The 17,973-nt window shown below is 41.6% G+C and overlaps 3 protein-coding genes across 4 annotated transcripts; 1 reads left to right on the top strand and 2 right to left on the bottom strand.

The window, feature by feature from the left end:
• Positions 1-474: 474 nt before the first annotated feature.
• On the bottom strand, positions 475-2,631 carry tmem53 (transmembrane protein 53). Its single transcript, XM_069511668.1, has 3 exons — positions 2,436-2,631; positions 2,104-2,207; positions 475-1,984 (listed from the first exon to the last, which is right to left on the bottom strand). Exons 1-3 carry the CDS (start codon positions 2,488-2,490, stop codon positions 1,283-1,285), a joined length of 861 nt encoding a protein of 286 aa, XP_069367769.1. The 5' UTR covers positions 2,491-2,631; the 3' UTR covers positions 475-1,282.
• A 5,821-nt stretch (positions 2,632-8,452) lies between these two features.
• On the bottom strand, positions 8,453-13,473 carry toe1 (target of EGR1, exonuclease). Of its 2 annotated transcripts, none has more exons than XM_069511212.1 (9): positions 13,340-13,473; positions 12,966-13,006; positions 12,325-12,421; positions 11,919-12,077; positions 11,690-11,803; positions 11,227-11,375; positions 10,673-10,835; positions 9,510-9,875; positions 8,453-9,377 (listed from the first exon to the last, which is right to left on the bottom strand). In XM_069511212.1, exons 1-9 carry the CDS (start codon positions 13,451-13,453, stop codon positions 9,027-9,029), a joined length of 1,554 nt encoding a protein of 517 aa, XP_069367313.1. In that variant the 5' UTR covers positions 13,454-13,473; the 3' UTR covers positions 8,453-9,026. The 2 variants fall into 2 exon arrangements, with proteins under 2 accessions (XP_069367313.1, XP_069367312.1); XM_069511211.1 differs by having other exon boundaries at positions 8,453-9,335; positions 9,420-9,875.
• Positions 13,474-14,234: 761 nt separating this feature from the next.
• On the top strand, positions 14,235-17,973 carry LOC109645275 (THAP domain-containing protein 1). The gene is made up of 4 exons (XM_020110835.2): positions 14,235-14,384; positions 15,875-16,034; positions 16,642-16,817; positions 16,998-17,973. The coding sequence occupies exons 1-4, from the start codon at positions 14,235-14,237 to the stop codon at positions 17,379-17,381; spliced, it is 870 nt and encodes a 289-aa protein (XP_019966394.1). The 3' UTR covers positions 17,382-17,973.

Genomic DNA, 17,973 nt, shown 5'->3' on the forward strand with positions numbered 1-17,973 from the left:
CTTATGCAGGGTTATCTAGTGAGAATGCAGAGAACATATTTTCTTTTTGTTTACCATCACTTTATGCATAAGCCATAACACAAACACAAAAGGCACATTCGTAACATCTCAAATAGTCAAGCACCACAAACAGCGGCTCACTTGACAGGTAAGATTAAGATTAAGGTAACAAGTAACTCTGTACATGTCATTGCATCTGTGTCGCTGACCTCCGCTGTAGTAGTGTTTCTGTTGTCTGGCTTTTGAATAAGTGTTTTCCATTATTGCGCTTGTGTGGTGACAAATAAATAATCTGCAAAAACAGTTAGTTCAATGATTGATGAGACACCATGACTGAAAATCTCATCTCTTTTTGCCACCATTATAAAACCAGTGTTTTGATATTTCATAACTGTAGGTGCTGAACTTGTTAATACCGTGTAATTTATAGTCAAAAATGAAACAAGCAGTTATCAAAAATAATTAGGTTGAGAGTTTTTAATGAGCATTCTGGTTTATTGAAGGCACATCAGTTAAAAAGATCAGATAGGTTGTGCTGGACATATACATTCATAGTCAATCACTGTATCCCACATTATCAGTTTTGCATCACATATTAGGGGCTGTCTATTCTACAATTTCTGGACCTAAAAATGCACCAGATTGGATTTACTGCTTAAGGCTAAAATGTACATTTATTATATTAAGAAAACACTCATGATTAATCCATGTGATTAATCATTTTAATGTAAATAGACACCTCATCGTAAGCACCCGCAATTTTTTTTTCGATGATCAAAACTAACAAAACATTTTAAATCTTATAAATATAAGATACAGATGTTGTCCAATAAACAGTCTTATTAGTTTAGACTCACTACTACTAATCTACAGTTCATCACATTTAACAGCAATATTAAATACCATTTAAATCATCTTATTTGAGTCCCAATTTTCCAGTGTATAGAAATTACGTTTGTATTGTTATTTTTACATGTGGTGCATGACAGTTGAGTAGAAAGGGTTAAAACTTTGTGCCAAATGACAGTGTTTCATAAGGCTGTTTTTTTCAGATGTGGATAAAGCCCAACAGAGCGAGACCACATCCGAGGAACCTTCCCATTATGTGCTCCAGGACAGAGAACCGTGCCAGGATCCGATATGAGCTCAGATCAAACTCCAGCCGCCTTTAAACAAAACTTCAGACTCATTCCTGAGCCGATTTTACAGAACCACCGCGAAGAAATTAGTTTAGACTGTTGAAGACAGTTTAAGAGATGGTTTAGCAAACTCCTGTGAGGGTTCATTGATTTTGAACCCGGTATCTCTTCTTCATCTCGATCCCTTCTGAGTCCTTCATGCAAGTGGCCAAAAAACCTCGACACTTGAGAGCGTACTGCTCAGGAAAATCCCGTAAGTGACCGACGTGCGGACTGGAGACAAAATCAAAACTGTCCACAGGGACACCTTTCTGCTTCACGGTTTCCACGAAGAGCTCGATGTCCCTGTGCCTGATCACTTGGTCGCCTCTGGAGTACAGGTAGAAATGAGGCCAGGCGGGCGGCTTCTCCTGCACGGCGTCGTAGTGGTTCTTGTGGATGTACTTAGTCATCGGGTAGAGCACAACTCGCAAGAGGAAAACAGTCACTGCAAAAAGCACCAAGAGGACGTACCGCAGAACAGGACTTATTTTGGGCCCTAAGGTGGCCGTCAATGCGCGCAGGGCCCCTCGGACATTCCCACTACCTGGGGCGCTGTCCACCACAGCCCCGATGACACACAGGGAACTGAACTGTTTGTCGCTGTGCAACAACTCGACAATGTACCGGTACAACATGAAGCCGCCATTGCTGAATATGTGAAAGAAAACCGGACTGTTCTCCACCTCGTAGTCAAAGAGGATCTCCAGCAGCCTCAGGGCAGTGCTGCTCAGCTCCTTGTAGCCAAACGACTCGGAGATGAAGACCGTCTTCAGGGGGGCTGTGTAGCGGATGGTGACACATCCCTGGAAGTGAGGACAGAGAGGGGGAATGAGTGACAGGTTGGTGGCAGCTCTGCACAGCTGTCATATGCTACACTGCTGCTATCGCAGGGAGCAGAGCAGCTTTGCTAACTAGCCTCCACCTGCTCGTTGTAGATGGAGCTGTACTTGGAGAGGTGCTTGTCTTTGCATCCAGCCCAGCCCAGCAGAATCACCACCGGCTCCTTGGTCCCCTGCCAGTGTCTCTCTGAAACACACACACACACACACACACACACACACACACACACACACACACACACACACACACACACACACACACACACACACACACAGCTATTCGTTAGCACGGCTGTCACTGCGGGTTAAGCTAACGCCAGCTAACAAAAGAGTTAGCAGGGCTGCGTTGACGCGGCGCTGTCATGGTGTTAGCGCGCATGCTAAGCTAGCCGAGGCACAATGAGAGGAGGCTCACCCGATGTCGCTGCATCAGGAAACACGATGTTGTAGTCGATCTCCTCGTCAGCCATGTCTGTGTGTGCGAGGGAGTCAGCCGCTGCTCGTGTCTGACGTGTTATTCATCGGGCAGTGGAAGAGACCGATGTGAAGAACGAGCTACACGCTGTCTGGTGGAGGTGAGAGCTGAATGAGGAGCACACACACACACACACACACACACACACACACACACACACACACACACACACACACACACACACACACACACACACACACACACACACACACACACACACACACACACACACACACACTGTGCAGCGCGGTCACGTGGTCCGTCGTTTCCCAATACCAGGGCTGCGTCCGGAAAGTCCAAACCATCTCCTTTCCTAGCCACTTTGGACCGAGGTCAAGGAAAGGTGTGAAGGAGGAGACGTAAGGAGCGAGGAAAGGAGAAACACTCATGTACAACACAAAACACAAATGTATTTATAACAGAAGATAAGCACTAAATGTAACTCTGTACATTTATAATAAAGTTTCCAAAAGAGAAAAGACCATTTCAGTTCAAACAGAGACTGAATTTAAACATTACTGACTCACAGGAAATAATAACAAAGCAGATTATATAAAAAAAGAAAAGAGACAATGAAATAATATAATAATGTGAGGAATATATGTGGAGAATGTTACGTTACAGGTGCCGTAGAGGAAGAAAGGCAGAAAACAAACGTTTAAAGTTTAAAGTCACATGTTATTTCACTGACAAACACACAGGTCACAATGATAAAGAGTGAGGTGAAAGTTCTTTTCACCACTTAAAGGTTCAGTGTGTAGAATTTAGTGATATCTAGTGTTGAAGTTGCATGTTGCAGCTGAACACCCCTCACCTCACCCTCTCCTTCCAAACATGAAAAAGAACCTGTGGTCGCTTCAGTTGTCATAAAAACTAAAACGTGTTTAGTTTGTCCAGTCTGGACAAATGTAAAAAACATGGTGGTCTCCATAGAGAGGACTTCCTCACTGTAAATATAAAGCATTTAAATATAAAGGGTCTTTTCTGGGGTAAAGAAAACAACAATTTTTAAATAATAGTATACTATTATTTAACCTTTTGAATATGGGTATGGAGGTGGCTCAGTGAACACCTGCAGGTGAACCAGAGAAAGGGGATTTGCCCAGCGGAGACTAGTTGGCCAAATAACTCTCCTTGGATTCAGAAGGCAGCAGCTGAGGTGCCAGAGGGAGGGAGAGATGAAAAGCTATATGCCAATAGAAAGTGCTGGGTTTATGCTTGCTTTGCATTTTAGTTCATGATTGCACCTGGTCTCTAAATAAATGCTGAAAAGTGAATGGTTTGTCTCTGGCTGCTGTGGTGAGACCCCGGTGGCAAAGCTCTTTGCCACAATGGGCTATACAAATCTGACCCATTGAGTAAGTTTCATAAGATAGTGGTTTGCAAGAAAGGATCAAATTTCAATTTCCCAAGAAAGGCTGTCACTGCTGCTGTACGTCTGAGATACTCCTTACAACCACAATCTCACTGATGTGTGTAGTTTGTAGCTAGTCTGTGATGTCTCTGTGGATCTGCAGCTTTAAAGCTCTTCCAAAACCTCACTGGGGCCTGATGCATGTTGGATATTTCATGCTCCCTAAATGAGTCTAATGCTCTCTTCCAGTTTGTATAACCTGTGCTGGTGAGCGCATCCTTTTGATCCCTTGCATGGTTTGGTTTGCCATAGAATCTGCACATGAAGCAGAATGCTGCATTCATAGTCGCAGAGAATTCCAGCCACTGTGTCAAACTAACTTCGTTTGAATTATCTTTTTTTTGACCAAACACACTGGATGGAAAGCATTGATGCCTTATTTGCCTCGGCCCTGTATCTGCAGTCCCCAAATCACAGAGTTCAGAGAACTCATCTTTACTCTCTCTCTTATCTCCCTTCTCTGTCTGTCCCAGGTCATCTCCTGTTTTCTCTACCTCCCCTTTGTGAGGTTAAATATGCCCCTGGAAACATGCATTATTAAATCTTTCTCCTGATGTTTTTTTCCCCTCACCCTCCTGAGTAAAGTCTGGAGACTAGACTAGTGTGTGTGAAATCTCAGCAGACCAGCAGTTTCAGATACAAAATCTTGTTGGCCAAAGTCACTGACATCACATCTGCCCACACACAGTTGATGCAGAAATTCACTGAAGCTTCTAAGCTGTTCCTGCAAGATTTGATGCATTGTGCTCCTGACAGTTGATTGGCTGATCAATCAGGTGTACAGGTGCTTAGTGAGTTATCTTCTAGACAGATGGAAAGGTGAATCAACACGTAAACAAACATCTACTGAGAGCAGGGACAGAGCCTTTACCACTGTAGACTATGAGAGCTTCTGAACATGATGCAAGGTAAATTATTCAAGTGTCAAGTCTTTGAAATCTATCATTTGCACTTGGAATTGACAGAAGTTGACTCCATTTTAAACCTGTAAGTTGGAAGTTAGACTCTTGGAAAACTGCTCACCTGGAAAACTCCTGCTGCAAATCCTATAGTTAGAGACAGACTCAAGAAAAACAGAGGAAGGGAATATATTTAAACGTAACCTCTTGCTGGAAAAATGGCTTTTAATGGACCCCCCATGGAGGAGAACCTGCTGGCCAGAGTAAGACGGTGGATTAGCTACTATGCAGGTAAAACATGTTTGAATATAACACCTGGTTTGATGAGGTATTGGTCCTGAGTTAAGGAGACAAGTCACTGAAAGTTTCTGGTATTGCATACAGGACATGTCTTGTGATTTTTAAATTGTATGTTAATTTTTCTTTGTGTGCAGCCTGTGTGTGCCTTGTGTTCCTCCAGATATTTGCCTGACAAAGAACTTGTAGATTGAAATCATTTACTTTCATCAATTGGAAAAGCGGTGCAAACAATAATTCATATGTTGCCTTGTGAATGCAGTATCACATGACTTTCATCATGTCATATGTTCAAAATAATTGTAGCAGCACTGGAGCGTACATAACATTTAAAGGTGGTGGTGGCACCTTGTATGTGGGAGGTTTTTCTACATGGTGGAGGGGGTGCATCTGGTGTGATAAAGTTTTCATATTTAAGCGGTGTCCCAACTCAGGGGCCCATCCTTCAGAGACTACAGGAGCAGAAAAAGGTGTGGCCTTCGAGTCGACCCTGAAAGCTGAATCAAAATGAGTCAGTATGGTCAACAGAGAACTATTCCCACTATCTGCATGTCCAACTGTTACCATTGCATATAGCTACTTTCAGACTGCTACTTACTGTAGCTGGGCTGCCCATTGCTGGAGTGTTGGCTTCATCAACAATGGACAATGAATCCTGGGATAGATTGGCCTGAGAAGGTTCCACCTGATGGATCCTTTATTGTTTGGGTTTGTCACACCACTGTCTTCTATATTGTGCCTCCAGGGTCAGGGTCAGGGTTATTTAACGGAAAAGCATAATGCGACTTTTGATACTCTCCCCTACCCCCTTTCAGGTGCCTACTTTGGGCCACCAAACAACATTGAATGCCCTGATGCTCAGAGGCCTGAAGACATCATCATTGACAATCCTCCTCTCCCCAATAATGGAGATAATGAAAATGGTGACAGTCATGGCAGCTTTGACCGGCCAAATAGCAGAAGAGGAGAGGAAAGAGAGGAAGAGCTAACTTATGATGATCGATATGTCAGAGGTCCCTCTTTTCCACTACAGCAGTTCCCACCGCTGACCTTCGGGATGGACTGGAGCAGCAGACCAGTTTATTATTCTCAATACCACGCTGACCCTTATGATTTACCTTTTGTTTTTCCCAGTGCTTATCCTTATGCTTTGCTTAATGCTTTTCCTTATGCTAATCCTTTTGCTTTTGCGTATGTTCCTCCGTATGCTCCTCCGTATGTTCTGCCTTATCCTCATGCTTTTGCGTATGTTCCTCCTTATGCCCCTCCTCGTTTCTCACCGTATGTTCCTTGTTATGCTGCGCCTCCTGCCAATCCTCTTGCTTTTTTAAATGTTGATCCTCATGGTATTCTTGAGCAGCTGATTGCCAGGAACCAACAAGAGAGACGTGAGCAAGGTCCTGGACTTTATGCCGATGGTGGGGATGAAGAGGATGAACTTGAGGACCCTAAACTTGAGGAGTTTGGTCTTGGTTTTCCTGAGACCATTGGGCCACTTACAACAGAGGAATGGTTCCAATTATTTAACAGCAACAGATCTCAAGACGAAGAAGATGCTGTAGTTCCTTTAACTACTGGTTTCAGCTCCTTAATAAAGAGAAGCAGGGAAGAGAGCAACGAGGAGGGGACTGCTGCTAAGAAGCCAAGAATGTCTGATGAGAGAGACTTAGAGTAAATACACAATGATCTGCAGGGCTGACAGACCAACACACAGGGCATAACACCAAAGCAACTGGCAGACTGGCTGCAGTGAACTTTTTTGCCACAACTATCTTCTATATCTTACAGGACCACTGTTTCCCAATTTAGCCCCAGTATCTGGCAAGGCCAGTGACCCCCCCACTGCTAGCATCTTGCACTGGGAACAATCTCTACTATTTGTTAACGTTGGCATGGTCTTTGGATTGACTCATTTTTACCCTGAGGGCCAGCCTCTGTGTCTGGCAGTTACTTTTAATATAGGCCATGTGGTAAAATTAACACAATCTTGTGGCGATGGTTGGCTTGAACATCCCATGTGTCATGCCCTCCCACTGAAGCTCATCACCTGCAGATTAAAGAAGACTTGGATGTCAACATTGTGCGTCATGGAGGTAACACGTGGCTGTCTGCTGTCCAACCCTAGGTCAACACCAGGTGAACACCAGAGTAGCAATGAGTAAATGAGTGGACTGTCCAGCAGAGGGTGAGAGAGAGAAATGGAAGAAAAACTGCAAATACAAACATAAGCACCACAATGACATAAAGTTTAATGGAGATTGTGTCTTTGAGTAAGCTCAGTTACAGCTATGTATGTTATTAAACCTGTTTATCTGTTTCATATTATTTATTCAATAGGTGAAAGATTTCTTGACTTTGAAACCATCTTTGTTTTCTGATCATTGTGAACCAAAAAGGCAAGTGCAAGCTTCTGCAATTGCAAGAATTAAATTACCTAGATGAGACTACAATACTGTATAAAAATAAGAAATGTGTGTGATTGGTACATATTTGCTTCAATTTTAATCCATGTACACATTTAATAATGTAACATAGTCATTACACTTTTTTGTCTGTCTGTATTTATGATTTTCTCTCCTTAACTAGCAGGGCCTCTGCAGCTCACTATGGCCAAAAAAGGATAAGTAGAGAATGTCATAAAAGGTAAACATGTCTTATAGTCTCGCGAATTATAAATCTATTATTATCATCGTAGCCAGTTTTTTGTCTCTTATCTTACTCTACCACCTGAACTACTGTGGTTAACTGTGGACAACAAGGTGAGTACGAGCTTCTCACCTGACAGATTATTGTGCAAACTGTGTCTTCTGCTCAGCAGTCAAATCTGCATTTCCCCAGTCATTTAGCAAAGCATAGCCCCAATTTGATTCCTCGATTATGATAGGAAAATAATTAGGATATTTGCTAATTCTAGTACCACAGCTTTTATGATGCCACTTTTGGCCAGTCTCTCTGTCAGAAATTACTCACTATAGTCCACTATACAGCTCACTATTTTGTAGAGCTGTCTGAACTTTGAATATATTTTTAATACCCTAGAGCCTACATAGTGGATTCTTTATTTCCCACAATGCACTGTGAAGAGGTGTACAACCAAGGGTTACTAACCAAGCAACAATTATGGATTGCACTCGCGGTGGAGAGACAATAGAAGAGAAGGAAACAGGAACTGCCCCAACCTGTTTTAGTGGGTGATTTCAGACAATTCCTTATGAAAATGATAGTCTTTTAACTCTAACATAAGCAGCTGTGTGTGCTATGCCATTCCTTTATAAGACAGGTTATATGAAATTATTCTACATTTATATATAGTTGTTTTCTATCAATCATAAAAGAATCATGAGAAATCCAGTGATTGCTTTATTTCAGAAAAAGGTCATTTTTTACAAAATATGGAACAACACATCACTCTTCGTGACTCGTTTACTGTTTTCAGGACCATAATATTTTATTCAATTTAAAGGAAAACCTCTTCATTGCTATTAAATGATGGTTTTACAAACATTGTTCTTTTCTCAAGGTACTCAGCTTTACACTTTGATTACTAAGGTCAAAAACATGACTGCTAGATAAATAAAAACTATGGGAGCATAAAACAATCATAGATATGGATGAAAAACCAAATTTTGTCTCCCGAGACTTTCAACTTTATCAGACTAAATGTTTTCATTGTATTATTGTTTAAAAGCAGCTGCTTATATTGTTTGAGAGATGCCTATCAAATTAAACCAACAGTGCAAGTCCAAGGAAAAATAAAAAAATAAAAAAATTGAGAACCATCAAATGTTGTTCAGTCTGGATCAAAGTGGTAGAAAAATAAATTGTCATCCTTTGAGCTGTGCTGCTTACATGACAAAAACTTATATTCTGAACCTCCACTTGTTTAAACTACAACTGCCCTGCTCTGTGCAAATGTGCACACTACTTTGTCCCTCCCCACAACATCTCCATCTTCTGCACGTGGGCCTTGGATGACTTAGAGAAGGTGCTTTTAACCACATTGAGAGGAGCTGACTTGCCACTGAGATAAACCTTATTGAGACAAGACGGAAGCCACGGCTGCTCATGCTCCTTGCACTCCTCCTCTACAGCTCCTGCTTCTTTATTCTTGACGAAGGTACGTGAGTAAGCAAAGATGTATCCTGTCATGAAGGCGTCAAAGCCAGCTCGATGTGTTCCAGACTCAGCCTTCTTCTTTTGAGCGTCCGTCCCAGTTGAGTGGTCACTGACCTTCTCTCGTCCTCCATCTGCTGTTGTTCTTTCTACACTGACCTTCTCTCGTCCTCCATCTGCTGTTGTTCTTTCTACACTGACCTTCTCTCGTCCTCCATCTGCTGTTGTTCTTTCTACACTGTCATCTGTCTTGGTTTTCATCTCGGTCTCCTCATCAATGGCTATTTTTACAGAGTTCCTGGAGTCTGTGTTGTCTTCACAAACTCCATTCCCCTTGCTTTCTGTGTTCATCCTCTCTCCTTCATTCTGTTGAGTGTTTCCATTACTGTCCATTGGTGGCACATGTTCTGGGCACAGATCAGGAGTTGCCTTTTGTTGGTCATCTGTTTCTTCTTGATCCACCTCCATGTGGGGCATTTTGTTTACAGGGGCACCATCACAGATGGAGGATCCCTCTGCTGCTTCTCCTCTATCTCTCTTCTTCTGTCTCTTCCTCTTTTTTCTCTTGTTATCCTTGTGTTTCTCATCTTGGAGGATGATCAGGTCAGTGTCATGGGATAATGGACACTTGGTACCATTCGGACACCAGCCAAATGCCTGTCAGACAAACACAAAGACTGTGTAGTTAATAAACACATTTCTATACAATTACTATTACAGATTACATGGAATGCCACGACAATGGACACACACTATTCAGAAAAATCATCATCAACGTCTTGAGATTAGACTGACAAAATTCAATGTTCATCGAATTAGTGTCAAAGTACAAGTACAAGTGCAGTGTTAAATTTGATCTGATTTGTAGATGCAATTCATTCAATATTAATACAATTTGAATAAACAGACATCAAGCGCTCTGCAGCAGTCAGTGGGAGGCGGGGCATAGTGCATTCACTCTGTGGAGCGAGTAGAACATGTCTTCTTCTACGTCTTCGGATAAACTACAGCAGTGGGTCAAACCACAGGTCAAAATCACTACCTTATCATTACATTCATAGAATCACTTTCTTTTAAGTCATTTGTCTTAGTCAAAGTAAAAGAACATCATTCCTTTTGTTGATGCAATGTTTTATATTAAGCTGAATTACAGAGCTTTAATTTTGAAAAGTTGGGAACTTGGTTCTGAAGAGTGTGTCAATTGTGTAATGGACCTCTGAAATAGCTCTGAAATGTATGTATCAGCCACACATAGTGAATCGTAATAAAGCAAATTCACTTTCATTTCCTAAAAAACACTGACTATAATTATATGCACATGATCTTTCTTACAGATAAACCAGGTAGGATGAAGGCAAAGTTTTCTTTGCATGACTTCACTCTGCACAATAGACAAACAGGCAGGTTTAGAACAAGTACTGCACTAGTAGAAGTTAAAAAAGGTTCAAACTCACAGAGAAGCGCTGGCAGATGTCAGTCTGTCCCTCAGGAGACTCTACAGTTAGACACATTCTGTAGTCCACATAGCTGGACATGTGACCGGCATATTGACAGAACTCTACATGGACATGAAGTCCACTCCCTCCAGAGGTCAAACTTCGACTGTTATCCAGCTTACTGGAGGGCGGAGGACATAACATGAAGAAACATTATACCTGATGAAAACATACGCTTTAAAACAGCAATGATACAAGCATGCAAGGTGTCCTGACATAATGGAGGCCGCAGCCATTCTGCATCATTCATCATTTTCACCTTGTGCGCTATGACTGATATAGCAACAAATGCACACAAGCAATACATTTTCATACACACAAACAACTTTGAGAGATGAAAAATATTATATATTTGAAAAAACATACTATTAACAATTTTTATTTATGTTATAATACATATACTAATTAATATATATTTTCATCTTATCAAACACCAAAGAGTGTTTACAAGTGTTTGTAGCTCTGGATTATTTCAAAGTGTTAATACTGTGTATATAAGAGTCTATACTCACCACTTCTTATAGGCATACTCCAGATAGGAGGCACTGAACCGGAGCTCAAATTCAGTGACATATTTGGTGTCATAGATACCAGCAGGAACCATCTCAGACAGATCGGCAGTGAAGGTGGTCAGACGCTCGGGCAGGTGAGCATAAAAACTCTAGTAAAGAGAGACCAAAATAATTAGATTTTTAAAAAGTTATACATTTATAATGTATTTGTATTTATTTGCTGTGTAATTATCAATGATGAATTATTATCATGATAAATTAAGCTCAACTGTCCTATTTTCTGTTATAACTGAGACCAAATGAGTGCACAAGTCAAAAGAAACACTGAGGCTGTAAGGACCAACTTCTGACTAACTTAATTTTGGTTCATTTGTTTAGTGATAATGTTTATTTTGAAATAAAGATTTGATTCTGCATGTTAAAGAGAAAGAGAAAACTAGAATAACTGCACTGTGGTTGGTACCTGGTAAAGGAAGACCATGTCAATGAGGCCATTGTGGAACACCAGGGGTTTCCTGGCTTGCAGCAGTTCAGTGAATAACGCCCTGATGTGGACACCCTGGTTATCAGATCCTCCCTGAAAGTGAAGGAAGAAAGAGAAAGGAGAGCCAGAAATCAAACCCTTGAGGAAGGTCTATGACCGTAACACATAGTACAACACATAAGAGCATTAAGCATTTGGACATTCTCACCTTATTATTGCCTTTGCAGTAAGGGATTCCATGAGCATACTGCTTGTTAAAGTCGAACCCATGCTGCACCAGGAACTGGACTGACTGGGGCTCGATGATGTACTCCTCTGAACACAGCAGGGTGAGGTTATACACCTGGACCAGGTATGTGTCTGCAGCCTGAAGAAGGGCAACATCAAAAGTTTGCGAATATCTGTATAGTTGACAGAGAACTACACGAACACATTACACTACTACTAAACTGAATTTTTATCTAAATCAATAAGTATGTGAGAGAACAATCTCTTTGGCCTTCTTCTAGCTGTATGTCATTAGAATTATATCGCAACTGCAATATCCAGCATATGTAATAAAGTATTTAGAAACCAGTGTGTAGTCACTTTAATTAGGCACTGTCTTGTTGTACCTTGAGGTCCAGCTTCTTGTAGCAGGCAATTCCCAGGGAGAGGATGGAGCGAGAGCGTGCTGCATGACATATGGCTTTATATCTGTTCTCTATGGATCTGAAACGTCACGGCAAGTCAGGGTGAACTCAAGAGGTGATGAAGAAAGATCTTCTGCACAGATGTCTGATGGAAGATGGCTGGATTTCTATTCGTTGTTCACATCGGCGAATAAAATAATTAAATGGATGAGCCTCAGTTGTCCTTACTTGGATATATGAATTTATTTCAACATGGATTCACTCATTATCCACTCACCACTATGCCAATGGAGGGGCGGGGGAAGTGTTTGAGTCCACAAAACGCTTTAGGAGTTTCCATCATCATAGTAGTGTAGATAATGAGTGAATTTTCATTTATGGGTCATTTATATCATCATCAGTCAGGTCAAGCACAATAGAAGTCATACATGATTTTAAAGGTTTTAGAGTGTGAATAAGAAACAATCCCTGACATATGCAAACAGTAACAATCCAATAGAGAGGTGACTGACTGAGACACCTACACTCAGCGTCCATGGCTTCTTCGTGCCAGCCTGAGACTATCACATGTTTGATAGGAAGGAGTGCAGAGGAGGACAGAATCTCTAATGGGTTTTACTCACTCGGCCAGTAAGGACTTTCTATCCCCAAGACCACTCAGCTCCTGGAAAACAACAGAGAGAGCACTTTGAGTCACAGCCAGTCTTTGTTTGGATGTCACAAGAGGGGAATTATATCAATAGCTGTTACTTTCACAGAAAGTGACGTCTTCTTCCAAGCATAGTAATATGTTTCTTAATATGCAAGAGTTTATACTGTCCAACATTTAAAGGACAAAGAATAAATAGATCAGTTCATCCAATGTATCAGTTTAAGAGGAAATGCATGACCATCTAACAGATGCAGGGTCATGTTCCATTTCTTTTACCAAAAGTGGAAAAACATTCATCTCCTCTCTCTCTCTCACACGCACGCACACACACACACTTTCACTCACCGTGTCCAGTGCAACGAAGGAAGACGTTTTAATGGCCACTACCATCGCAGGCCAAAGCTCTTTGAAGGTCTCATTCTGCACATCAATGACTGGAACAACCATCGGAGACTCCATGTTCGTCTCACAGCAGCAGTTCTCTTTCGTGGCTGAAACGTGTTCCCGGCAGCTACCGATGCTAACTTCAGAATTAGCAGGTTTGTCTAACTCGCAGAGGTTTTCATTATCGGCTGCTCAGTGCTCAGACTCACTCTGCTGCTTTGACGGGTTACAGTATCTTCACAAGTGTTGTAGTGGTTTTAACACGCGATCATTTATTTGCTCGGGTCGGCAGCTCACAGCAGCAACAACTATAAACATGTCAACGTGCTTCCTGGGGTCCTTTGGACAAACAGCCTATAGAACTTGACTACCGCCAGAGCGTAAACAACAAAAAGTGTGTTGCTTTATGCATGTACGAATATTCACACCCACTAAAAACAATAGCGAATTCAGCATTTGTAAAGGTTGTGTATTGATTCAAATTAATCTAAGTTTTTTGCTTTTCAATAAACATTTTTCAGACAGGCGTTTACAACGGGCACATCTAAACAAATCGTCACTCCACTCAACCATCGTAGAGATGTGCGCCATTTTGGCTCAAACAAAGTGAGACTCATTTTCTCTCAGACCCAGTACTTTGAACTGTATTCATTAAATACCATGTAGACAGCCACAGCACAGCACTCCGGTCTCCACCAGTGAACCTTCAACGCACATGGAACTTTTTCTCGCTTTTACGACGCGTGTGTAGTCATCAGCAAAGTGATGAGCACATCCCCAGCTGAGCTCCACATTCAGCCAAGCTAACCACGGCTGCTGCTACACCAGAGCTGAGCCCGCCGTGTCCGCGGCTGCGATGGGAGGCTGCTCCGCTCCCAACTGCTCCAACTCCACCAGCATCGGCAAACAGCTGTTCAGGTTCCCCAAAGACCCGGTCCGGAAGAAGAAGTGGCTGGTGAACTGTCGACGAGACTTCGAACCCACTGCTCACTCCAGACTGTGTCAGGTGAGTTCCCACTGAGATCAGGGTGAACATCGAGCCCCACAGAGACGGAGACCCACACACTGACAGGGTGGACTCACTGTTTACATGACAGCGATGCTAAGCATTGTTTTAATAATTCTAATAACGAACTGTGGCTCCCCTGGAAGCAAATCACTACCACTTCCTCTGGGCCTGTTCAAATGTGAAGTCATTCTGGCATAAGACTCAGAATTAGACTGTTTTCAGACAAAAGTACTTTCAACTCCTCTTTGGATCTCTGCAGTCAACTCTGGAAAATGATTTAAGAAAGGTAAATACTTATTTTGAATCCTGAGTGCAGCTGCAAGAAAAGCAATCTCAAAGAAATGGTTAAAGCCACTTTCTCCATCAGGAGAGGATTGGTATGATCTCATCTGTGACAATTATTCAATGGAAGGAATCATCTTCTCCATCAGGATCCAGCAATACAAGTTTGATGACATTTAGGAGAAATGGAAAAGTTGTATATCCCTGAAACGTCCTTCTTTTGTCCAAATCGTTTTTGAAGAACTATGTATGTTTTTTGCAGGTGTATGTATGTATCATACGTATATATATTTTCTATCATCATCATTATTATTGTTATTTCTTTCTGTATTAATATTCATGATATTATTATATATATATGACTTATCTATACTTTGAAACTAAGCTCAACAATGGATCACTCTCTAAACTCCAAATAAAATAAAATATAATAAAAATAATAGATAAACTTTGTCCCTTACAAAATAATCTACAATCATTTATCATATAAAATCCAGACCACACTCAGCAATGCTATAAAACAAAACAGATAAAAGAACAACAATTAAATGATATAAGAACAATCTAATAATGTCTGTATGTGGAATGCATATCTCAAGAATAACACTTGGCATGTCTATTGTTGAGGCCTCAAAAAGGGGAAGGTTGAATTTGGTGCGATGTGGTCACTTGATAATTTAAATATTGATAACATTTGTCGTCTTCTTCCTCCTTGTAAGACCTACAACAATTGGCAGCCCACTAATATTTGGCCAGATCATTAGGATAATTGGTTTGTTTTTGTTCCATCAAATTGGACTGACACAGACATTCACAGGTGTTGTGGGTGCGGATCTCCAACATAGCAACAACATCCATAGAATCACTTCCTCCCCAAACCGTTTCTAAAAAGCTCTGCACACATCGTCCAGCACACAAACAATAAACACAACACTGTACATAGTAGATCTGTTGGATCTTCAATGTTGAAGTAGCTCCAGAGCATCAACACAGGACAAGAAAACATTCCAAACAGGCAGGTTTAAACAGAGGCACTGATTCTGCTGATGTGATATGGAGGCACAGGAGTAAAAACCAGAGAAACTATAACAGTATCCTTTCCTTTTTTTTTAAGTGTGAAACATAAAGTGGAAATTGATCAATAGAATCCCAAACTGACTTCTGTTAATATGTGTTTGTGTCTTTTTCTTTGTTAATTCTCCAAGGATCATTTTGAGCAGAGCCAGTTTGAGGAGATAGCCAGGTCTCCAGCCGGGGGAAGGAAGCTGAAGCCCAATGCCATCCCTACTCTGTTCAGTGTTGGAGACCCTCCATACCCTGCAGTCACCACTCCATACATCCTGATGCCCCTAAAACCTGAACCTGGTAACTGAATATATACCATGTTCTAAACTGCATCTTTCTCAGGAAGCTTTTGAGGGACTGGAAAGTATGTTGCTTCCAGTGCAGCACTTAACAAACACCCTAGTATTGTTGCAACTCTGGATGGTTTTTCATTTTAAAGTGAATTCAAATGTTAAATGTTAAAATGCTGTGTGTAATAAGAATCTACAGAGCTTTTAGTCACTTTTAGCTTATTGTTGTAAAGACACATGTTTAACTCTGGAGTTGATGGAGACCAAAACATATTTTATATTGCATTGAACTTAAAACCTTACTTGAAAATAATTTCAAATTAAAAGTTTACTTAATTTTTGTCTGCAACACCTTTAAGAAATAGGTAGCTGTGTATTTTTCAACTTGTCCTGCCCCCTAGTTACTTAAAACTGATTATAACAGGATTATTATTATGGAATTGAAAATAATCATAAACCCTTAATCTTCGTAAAATACATCGAAGAACATCTTAGTGTTCTAGGGTTTGGCATCATAACACAGAGCAATCTGTTGAAAATGATGGTTTGACATTTAAAAGGTACCAGATTCCAGGGTGGAAGTTCAGTACTACTCACACCATGCTTTGTGTCTCTAGTGGAGAAGGAGCTGAACTTTGGGGACCATGGCTATGCCAGACGCACCCCTCTGCCTGGCATGGACGAAGAAGATGCCGACATGGCAGGCGAGGACCAGCAGCCGTGCACACAGTGTCAACTCCTCAAGAAGCAGTTGGAGCAGGAGATGCAGCACACTGCAAGGCTACAGAAGGAGGTAGGAGATGACAGTGGGTTTTTTATTCCAACAAATCACTGTTTGCTTGCAATGTTTGGAAGGGGAGGGTCAGGTGAAGGGTATTCAGCTGCAACATGCAACTTCACCACTAGATGTCACTAAATTCCACACACTGAACCCACTGAGCCCTGTTAAACAAATCCTCTCTGTGTCTGCCAGGCAGAGGAGATGAAGAAACGTCTTTATCGACTGGACCGGATCGAGAAGGGCCTCCAGAACTTTCTGTACGAGGACCAAATCCGCGCCCTGTCTCTCACCAAGCGCTCCCGTCGGGCTGTCTGGTCTCCCGAGACCATCCTGAAGGCCCGAAAGATCCGCTGCGCAGTTGGCACCAAAGGTTACGAGTACCTGAGAGAGCTGGGATACCCGTTACCCTCATATAGGACTCTGTGTAACCGCCTGGAGACTAAGATCATGGTGACAACTGACATGAGCTGTGAGGAGCTGGCAGAGCTGGGACTCGGGCTCGTGGCCACCTGCGACAGCCCCACAGAGGTTGTTGGGGACAATGACGAGGAAGAACTGATTGGTGTTTTGTCCTGATCCTGGCTGTTGGCTTGATCTATTGACTTGAGCCAAAGGAAGAATGTGCAGAATTAGCTGTGTTAAACATCTGCAGATTTGTTGTCAGGTGAAAGAAGAAGGGCATATAATGCTTGTTATCTTATCTATGAAAGATTAAAGTGTCAATATAAATGCTTCTCTTGACAGACATTGTGAGTTCACAGGTTGTGATCTGCACTAAGAAGACACAGCTTTGCTCCGTGAGATGCTTGGGCTTGGAGCACGCTTAGGTTTTACGCTCATGGTGTTTCCTAGCATGGAGATGCTCAGCTACAGTATAAGCTAGAACACTGTGACAAGACATACCATGTGGTAGAGAGAATGGTGTTCTCCAAAAGGTTACAAAATCTTCTGTTGGACACATTTAAAAATCTGTAAAGCCCCTCATTGGTAAAAAGAAAACCGTAAACTTCTAAACTAGATTTAAGATTTAATTTATATGACTCTTTGCTAGGTCTTGGAGTGTTTACACTTGCAGTGCATTTACCACAAACAATATGAAAGAAGTCACGTCACACTCGGTACGCAACACACTAGAAATGTGAGAAAAATAAAGTGGCCGTAAAGATCA

The sequence above is a fragment of the Paralichthys olivaceus genome, chromosome 16 (assembly GCF_024713975.1).
Source record: "Paralichthys olivaceus isolate ysfri-2021 chromosome 16, ASM2471397v2, whole genome shotgun sequence".
Classification (NCBI taxonomy): domain Eukaryota; kingdom Metazoa; phylum Chordata; class Actinopteri; order Pleuronectiformes; family Paralichthyidae; genus Paralichthys; species Paralichthys olivaceus.